This window comes from Hipposideros armiger, unplaced genomic scaffold (assembly GCF_001890085.2).
Source record: "Hipposideros armiger isolate ML-2016 unplaced genomic scaffold, ASM189008v1 scaffold_1517, whole genome shotgun sequence".
NCBI lineage: Eukaryota > Metazoa > Chordata > Mammalia > Chiroptera > Hipposideridae > Hipposideros > Hipposideros armiger.
The window spans coordinates 115,952-125,112 of NW_017732867.1; the positions used below are offsets into that span (position 1 = coordinate 115,952).

The following is a 9,161-nucleotide window of genomic DNA, read 5'->3' on the forward strand; positions in this document are numbered from 1 at the left end:
CCCCCAATTCCCCAGTAAAAATCTGCATTGACTTTGTGCCTCCTTCCATCAAGAGGTGACTGTAATCCCCCTTCCCCTGAAATCCCTGAGGGCCTTGCTACTTCCTGTGATCAAAGGATCCTGGCAGAAGTGACTGTTCCCTTGTACCTATTCAGAGCCTAGACCCCCAAGGCCTTGCTACTCCCACCCCAGAGCAGCGTGCTGGAGGATGAGTGAGGGCATGGAGCAGACGCGCTGTCCCATCTGAGACCATTCTAGGCCAACCAGCCCCCAGCTCACCCGCCCGCAGAGGGCAGGCACGTGAGTGATCCAGCCCAAAACGCCAGCCCACAAAACCATGAGCAAACTTAAGTAGATGTCATCTGAAGCCACTAAGTTTGTTATGATTCAGAAATTTCCTTGCATCTCCTTCAAATAGTGCTTGTACAACAAAATCAACTCTGGAGAAAAGGGGTGCGGTAGGCTAAATAATGGCTCCCCGACATAATCCCTGAGTGTTGCATTCTATGACAAAATGAACTTTGTAGACGTGATTAAATTAAGGGCATTGAGAAGGGGGATGTGGTGAGACTGAGTTTTCCAGATGGGCCCTAACTGGAATTCCAAGTATCTTTTTAAAGGGAGGCAGAGGGAGGTTTGACTACAGAGAAGGCCATGTCACCACGGAAACAGGGACGGGAGTGACACAGCTGCAAGCCAAGGAATGCCAGTGAGCCACCAGAAGCCAAAAAGTGCAAGGAATGCATTTTCCTTGACAGCCTCTGAGGGAGGCTCACGTGATGAGCAGGCTGCAGCTCATCTTCTCAATCCTTCCATAAACAAACCTCTGTGTGGCTTAAGACCTGTGTGCCCTGGGCACCTGGCTCAACTCTGAGCGTCATTTCCTCATCCATGAGATGGGAGATGGAACAATATACCTGTGTTCGGGGCTACAAGGGCAGCCAGCCTCAATTTGGCCTGGTCAGTGCCTGCACTGCACTTCTTCTCACCCTTGCCCGAGTCAGGGCTTTGGTGAGGATTATATGAGATAATGTACGTAAGGCACCTCGGAGCATGCCTGATGCATAGTAGGTGCACAATCACCACCCACTAAAAAGTCACCTGCCCAAAGCCGTGTGCCTAGCAAGTGGCAAAATGAAGATGCAAACGCTCATCCGTCTAACCCCAAACGCCCCTTTCCACTGGGGAGGTCAGGGGAGGTTCCCTTTTTAAGCTGGGATCTTGACAAATTGGCAGGACTTTGGGGACGTATAAAAAGCACAAGTGATCGTCCTCAAGTGCATTGGGGCTCCGTGTCTGAGGGGGGCTAGCGAACACAGAGCAACTGAGCCACGACTTCCGCTCGTCTTAGAAACAAGGCTGATCCACCGCAAGGGCCCCGATGGGAAACGGGCTGCTGTCCCCTGTTCCAACCGGGAGCCTGCGTATCACAGCAGAAGCCAGGGGAGGTCTTGGACACCCAGCGGAGCCAAGAGCCAGACCCAGGATGCCGCCTACCTTCACCATAGCCGTTGCCCGGGTGCTGGTCATGGGGACTGCTGGAGTAGTAAAAGCCATTGTAGAAGGGCAGCCCCGAGACGCAGGACAGGGGGAGCAGCAGGACCAGGAGCAGCAGACACACGGCGTCATGCATGATGGCAGCACCAGGGTGTCCTGGGCGAGGCTGGGGCCTAGGCAAACTGGGAAGAGGAGAAAAACAAGCCAATTAGACGAGCCCAACTGTGGGGGTCTGGGGATGGCCGGGGAGTCATTCACTGTGAAAGGGAGATCATAAAACTCACCCAGGTATGTTTTTCTCGAATATGATCTACTTTTCTCCTATCGTGATAGAGTTCTAGATAGGTGCAACCAGTCATTGGAAGGCTGTTTCCGGCTTCCCTTCCAGTGAGGAGAGGCCATGTGACTCAGTGCCGGCCAGTGGCAATGAGCAGAAATAACATGGGCCCCATGCCAGTTTTGCAGTTAAAACATTTAAGGGGCCGGCCGAGTGGCGCGATGGTTGAGAGCTCGCTTGGGATGCTGGAGGGCCCCGGTTCGGATCCCACATGAGGGCCAGTGACACTGCCCTCCACAGCTGAGATGCTGAACCGCAGCTCAACCTGGAGCTGGGCTGCCGTGAGTCGCCGGCGACGGCGTGGGCTGCAGTCCCTGTGGCAGTGGATTGCCATGGGCTACCGTGTGTTGCCAGCAGCCAGCGTGAGCGGCCAGTAGCCGCGGTGAGCGGCCGTCCAGAAGCCGGCGACTGATCTGCCTCGCCCGAGAAGAGCACAATGATGGTGCCAGCTTGGGCCAGTGAAGCAACACCCTCCACAACTAGACTGAAGAACAAAACGACAGCAACTTGTCTGTTCCCCTTCCCCCAATTCCCCAGCACTGTTCCCATCCCCCTAATTCCCCAATAAATAAACAAAAAAATCTTAAAAAAAAAAAAAAACATTTAAGGATATCCCCTGCCTGGTATTCCTTCCCCAACCTGCTGGCAACCAGACTAGCCCCCTTAGTCTCAAAGGCAGAGACCACGGATTGATGACAGAGCTGTCACAAGGCGGTATTCGTGTGCCGGGGAAAAAAATGTGTATTTTTTACAAAATCATGAGTTAAAAAATACCAAGGTTAGGGGGAAAATAGGTTGGGACAGACTCCTCAAAACATATGCAACTCTGTAACCAGAGCACTAACAAAAACAAGAACAATTCTAGTAAAACAAACAAAGAAAAAACAGCACCATTAACTCTGTACTGACACTGGCATTGGATGCCCTTTGCACCCGACCCCTGTCAATCAGCCCTTTGCCACCATTGCCACTAGGCAAGTACTTCTTCCTTCCAGGCATAGGTTCTTGGGGGCATTGGATTTCAACAGAAACTAGATTTACCAAAATTAAAAAATCTGACCATAGGGTGAAACCATCTTCTTCAGTCCTTTTTTTTTTTTTTAAGATTTTATTGGGGACTTGGAGAAGGGAACAGTTTTGGGGAATTTGGGGAAGGGGAACACTGTGTTTTCCCAGGACCCATCAGCTCCAAGTCAAGTTGTTGTCCTTCAGTCTTAGTTGTGGAGAGTGCAGCTTAGCTCCAAGTCCAGTCGTCGCTTTTAATCTAGTTGCAGGGGGTGGGGGGGGGAGGCGGGTGCAGCTCACTGGTCCATGTGGGAATCGAACCGGCGGCCCTGTTGCTCGGAGCTCGCACTCTTAACCAACTGAGCCACCTGGCCAGCCCATTCAATCCTTTTTTTTTTTTTAAACACAGGAGAAATGTCTTTGCAACTTCTTTTTCTGACTCCTACTTTTATCAGAAAACTTTGTTGTTAGGTTCTGTTAAGCAGCTAAACCAGCCATGCAGGCATCCACCTTCACCAAATCGACTGCATCCTTGAGTCAGAATGGTAAGAGTTTGGATATCGAAGAGTTGGGAGATTCAGGAGGAAGAGGTGTTGCATGGTCCAATCTATTTGGTTCCTGAGTTTTGGATGGTGGGTAGCAAGTAGCATCTGTTATTATACTAAAGAAAGGCACTTTCTCCAGGACTTCCATGTCAGCCATTTATTGTAAGGATTTCATACGTTGCTAAGGCTTGCTCTTTAATTGTGAGAAATATTGTTACAGTCACTACAGTACATTAGAGTCCTGGGGAAAAAATCAACACTGGACCAATGTGATTCCATGTTACACTGAAATTGGTCCCCTATCATTCTCACCTATCATGAATGAAGTAGTTCACAGTTCAGAAACATGCAGAGGCAAAACAGACTGTAGCACCTCCTGGGGTCCTCCAGTAGCTCCCTCAGTCCTCCCAACAGCACCCACCCTAGTCAGCAAGGAGAATTTTTATTCTCCACATTTAATTCACTGGTGAACAGAGGCACAGACACATGAAGCAACTCTGCAAAGGCCACACAGCCGGCAGGCAGCACAGGCAGGACTCCGTTGAGCTCTTTTCAGCTAACCCCCATAACCGTCTGCCATATTTAAGGACTGCCTTCTGCTTATCAATGCACTTGCCTGGACATCATTGCCTGTGACCCTCACAGTGTCAGAATTATCCCCGTTGCCCAGACAAGGAAACTGAAGTTCAGAAATGCTAGGTTGCTTGGCCACTTGGATTCAGTTCTGGCTCCACCCACTTACTAACAGTCTGTCTTTGGACAAGTCACTGAGCCTCACTTTCCTCATCTGTAAAATGGGGATCACAACAATACCAACCAGGAAATACTTTTGTGAAGATTAAGGGAAAGAGGGTCTGAAGAGTGCTTAAGAATACTGCCTGGCAGGGTGCAAGCACTCAAAAACATTAGCTATTATTACTATTGTGAACAGTTTACAAAGCAAAGTCTCACATTATCTCAGTGGACCTTTCTCCCTTCTCATTGCCTAGGAGAGAAAGCAGGCACCATTGCCTTCTCTTTACAGTTGGGGAAACTGAGGCCAAGGCTTTATCTTTGGTAAATAGGTGGAGGTTAGAGAAAATTCAGGTCTTCCCGATGGCCCAGATTTTGCTTTTCTGCCAGCATCATTTGCCTGGGGAACCAACACACAAGAATATACTGAACGCGGACTTGGAAGGAAGATGGAGCCCCACCAGAGCACGAATCCAGGCACCAGCAGGGGGCAGTCTCCACCAGGCCACCTACCCAGCCAAGAATTTGACTTTGGTGTCCCCCTTTTCCAGAAGGCTTACAAGCAAGGGTCTTTTAAACCTGTGGAAGCCGGAGGTGCTTCTTGCCAGAATTCCCAGTCCGCTGGCCAGTGCAGGGCCCCAGGAAAGGACCAGGGCGCCACCCTCTCACCTACCCCTCCTGCAGAGAGCAGGTTCAGCCCTGGTCACCGCGGTCCAGACTGGGTCACAGGTTGGTGACAGAGCTGGGTCCAAGGCCTTCTCTATTTCTTTCCTGGCCGCTCATGAGCCCCAAATTCCTCCCTGAAAGACCCATCTCCCACCCAGGGCTCTACCCTCCGCTCCCCCACACACACACACCCGCCCCCACCCCCCGCCCCTTTCCGCTGTCCCCAAGGCAGAAACCCCACTGAACTGAGGCCCGAAAACCGACGGGCATCCATTGCGTTTGCCCTGGGACAACCAGAGCAAGAGGCAGAGGCAGAGAGGGCAGGCCACCTGCCCGTCGCCTCGCAGGGTGTCCCCAGCCCCTCTCAGAGTTCCCGTGGCCCTGGGGCAGAGCCGGCTCGCGCGGCGCGCTGTGTTGGCATCTGCAGGACCCGGCCGGGGCTGGATGGGAAAGGAGTCGGGCGGCCCCCAGTGAGGAGGCGATGGTCTCAAAGACCACGGGTTTCGCCGGGCTATGCCTCCTCGCGGGGCACACACCAGTCCGGCACAAGTCGGCCCGCGCCCCACGCGGCTCTCACCTCACTTGCGCCGGGAGCGTCCCTTGCATGTGGCCGAGTCCCCGCTCTGGCCCCGCCCACTTCCCCGCTCTGGCCCCGCCCACTTCCCCGGACCCTGACACCACTGGCGTGCGTGCATCGCGCCCACAGGGGCCCCAGGAGCCTGGACACTCTCAAACCACGTACCGTCTCCCGGAGGCTGGACTACTCGAGCGCTCGGGGACGCCGGCTATCGGTGTCTGATTAAACAAGATGGCTTTTGGGACCCTGACCTGCCAGAAAGGAAGAGGCTGCCAACAAACCCCAGCGCTCCCGCCAGGCCCTGCCCTTTAAAAGAACTCACTCCCGCCCGCCCCGCCAGGAAACGGAGTAAGTGCTCTGGACTTGGGCACGCTCCAGACTCTGCTGGGGAACCCCTGCTAAACCTCGGGGCTGCTGGCCAAGCCGTGAAGGGTGGGTACATGAGTTGAGGCTGTCACAATTGGGGGAAGGGGGTGAGCAGGGGGATGGAGCATTTGTAAGAGAGGTCCCAATAGAACGCTCTGGTTTACCAAAAACAGTGGGACTAAGCAAGGGGGGGGGGGGCCTCCCAAGCACTCTGCAGGCAGGCGGTGGCTAACCGCACTCTACCTTCAGGAGAGGGAACGGTGAGTGTTCTGTCTGCCCGCCTTTCCCCTGGAGTTTGGCCGTCATGAAATCACCAGCCAGACCCGTCAGTGTCAGGTACAGGGATGCTCCCCCTAGGAGGTGGGGCTTGGAGGAGAGGCCCTGGAGTGAGGGGAGGCACAGGAGAGGGGTGCTTCCAGAACCCTGCAAGGGCAATCAGACGTCTGACTGGTTTTCCAACAGGCCTTGGCCCCTCTCTCAGAATCCTCACATCTGTCAACACAGCCATGTGGGCAGCCACTTCCCAGGACGCCTGTTTGGACAGGGTGTTTTCTTTCCTGTCCAGACCAATAGGGAACCTGGGCCTGACAGTTTCCTCAGCAGAAAATCCTAGAGGACCACAGGGTCACTGAGCCCAGGGCCTCTTCCTAAACACACTAAGACAGATGGTGTGCACACGCACACATGCGTGTTACACAGCCAGGAGCAAATCAGAGCCGAGCTGCAGTGACTAGGGCCCAATGTGCACTCAGAGTGAATGCCAGGCTTGATAGGCAAAAGGGAACCAGGGAAGGTTCCTCTGCAAGGAAGACATCTGACCACTATGTGCAGGATGGATTGGGAGGGGAGATAAACAAGACACAGGTGTCAACTAGGAAACTCTTGCAAGCTTCTCGGACAGATGACCAGTGTCTGAGGCCTTCGATGGGCTAGGCCAAGGGTCAGCAAACTGCAGCTTGCAGTTTGCCAACCCCTGGGCTAGTCTTTGTATAGGTGATTGTGTACATTTCCCTTAGTCCCCGGAAGGCCATGGAGTCAGCCCTAGTATTTCCACTTTACAGAGGAGGTAACCTGAGGCGGAGATTTACGTAAACTGCCCTAGGTCACTCGGAGCCAGGATTTGAAATTAGGTTGTCCAACCTGAAACCTTGGGCCCCTAGTCACTCCACTATATTTGAACCAGGACTGAAAAGGCAGGTTAGACTTCTGGGAGAGGCAGGTCAACAGTTCCCAGGGCTGACAGCCACAGGTGTAGGGAGAGGACTGGACAGCAGGGAAGTTCAATGTTATGACAGTAAAGTGAGTTTAATGTGCCAGCCAGGGCAGGGCTGGCCAGAAGGTGGTATCTCAGAGCTGGGAAAAGGTCAGGAACAAAACAGTAAATTCATGGAGTTGATTTATTAGTGGAGGAGGCTGCCCAGGCAGAGAAGCCAAGGACAGAAGGGGGTCAGGAGTGAGGGGGATCCCAGTCCTGGGTCCCCATCCAAGGCTAAGATGAATGAATGAAAAGGGGGCAATTCCAGAGCCACTGTGGGTCTCCTGAGCCAAGTGGAGGGCTTGTGACTACCGCCCACCAGTCTACATGGCCTGTCACCCAATGAGACTGGCCCACAGAAAATATTTAATGCCATGGATAGGGGCAAGCTGACAGACAGGAGGGAAGTTCTGTTTCCCCTTCTGTAGATGGGACTCCTGCATTCTAACAAGAATGGAACTAAGAGGTCTGACAATTAAGCTCACAAACTTGTTGGATCGATGTTGCTAACCTTCTTTGATATCAGAGGGATTATTCATTATGAATTTGCACCAACTGGACAGTTAACCAGGTTTACTATTTGGAAGTGCTGAAAAGGCTGCATGAAAGTTAGGCGACCTGAACTTTTTGTCAACAATTCATGGCTCTTGCATCACGACAATGCACCAGCTTACACCACACTGTCTATGAGGGAGTTTTAGCCAGTAAACAAATCACTATTGGAACACCCTCCCTACTCACCTGATCTGGCCCCCAATGACTTCTTTCTTTACCCGAAGATAAAGGAAATACTGACAGGAAGACATTTTGATGCCATTCAAGACATCAGGGTAATATGACAACAGCTCTGATGGCCATTCCAGAAAAAGAGTTTCAGAATTGCTTTGAAGGGTGGACTAGGCACTGGCGTCGGTGCATAGCTTCCCAAGGGGAGGACTTTGAAGGTGGCTGTAGTGATATTCAGCAATGTGGTATGTAGCGCTTTTTCTAGGATGAGTTCGCAAACTTAATTGTCCGACCTGACCTCGTAGTTAGGTATCGGGGAGCCACCCCAGAGCAGAGATGTGGGAGAAAGCTGCTTTTTGACTGTCTGCTTGTCCCCAGGAGAGGCCAGAACAGGGGTGGGGGTAGGAAATGCTCCCTGGAGGGAGTCCCGCAGCCAACAACTGTCCAGAAAGACTGACTCAAAGCCCAATCCGAGCGGCTCCAGGGAGGAGTCTGAAACAGGAAGGAGTGTGCTGAGGGCCCTTCCACAGCCCCCGTTCATTCGGAGACCATGGCCTGAGCCTTTTATTCTGTCCCTGACCAGCCAAGAAGCCCTGGCAAAGGCAGCCTTGCAAAGGAGCCGCTTCAAAGGGATTTCGCTCATGAAGTGCCCACAAAGCCGCAGCCTCCCTTCAGTGGCCGGGTGGGACCAGATCTGCCACCCGGAGGCACGTGTGTATCACGGCGTGGCTTCCCCACGTCTGTCCCAGGCGATTCATCTTGTGTCCCAAGGCCTAGCATATGAGGGCGGTTGTATTAGCCCCTTTCCCAGCTATTCAGCTCTCTGCCAGCCCCCTCCCCAGATCAGACCCCTGCACTGGCCCCCACTGGCCAGCTCCTGATGGCTCCTGCCTGGGGGAGGGCTTAGGGGTGCCCCTGGAGCTCTCCTCGGAGCCTTGGAGTGAATATGCCAATGGCCTCTCGGGAGCCAGCATGCTCTCCCACATGGCGGAGTCCTGGCCCGCTGTGGGCTCCCCACCCCAGTAGCCTCCTCCAGACATTAAGCTCTCTGTAGGCAGGCAGGTGACACAAGAATGATGGGGCTCTGGGAGGACTGAGGGTGGAGGGTGGGGACCAGCACAAGACAAAACCTATTTGAACACAGTAATGATGAACCACAGCAAGAGGTCCGGGGTGACATAAATATATTTGGAAAGCTGCCTGTGTACTCTCTAGTAAAGAACCAGCGCTGAGGGCCCCTCCCTGCCCACCTACCTCCTCCTCTCTCTCTCCGTAGACCCTCCTCACCCACTTCTGTCTCTTTCTAGGCTGCAGGACAAGGGTCAGAAGGGGTCTCCTCCAAGGAGATTCGGGGACAGTGTCAGGGGGCTGGGTGGCTGCAGCAGGAGAGGCAGCCTCAAGCCTCAGGGCTGAGGGGCAGGAGACTCTTATCTCCAGCCTGGCACATCAGGGTCT

General features: G+C 53.4%; 1 protein-coding gene across 1 annotated transcript in view; it reads right to left on the reverse strand.

Annotated features, from left to right (window-relative positions):
- Positions 1-5,375, reverse strand: part of HAPLN3 (hyaluronan and proteoglycan link protein 3) — a 10,944-nt gene extending 5,569 nt beyond the window's left edge. Inside the window, exons 1-2 of the mRNA XM_019634152.1 lie at positions 5,360-5,375; positions 1,498-1,679 (exon numbers count right to left, since the gene is read on the reverse strand). Coding sequence (XP_019489697.1) covers positions 1,498-1,633 — 136 coding nt within the window. The 5' untranslated portion in view covers positions 1,634-1,679; positions 5,360-5,375. The remainder of the gene's footprint in view (positions 1-1,497; positions 1,680-5,359) is intronic.
- Between the last annotated feature and the right edge of the window lie 3,786 nt (positions 5,376-9,161).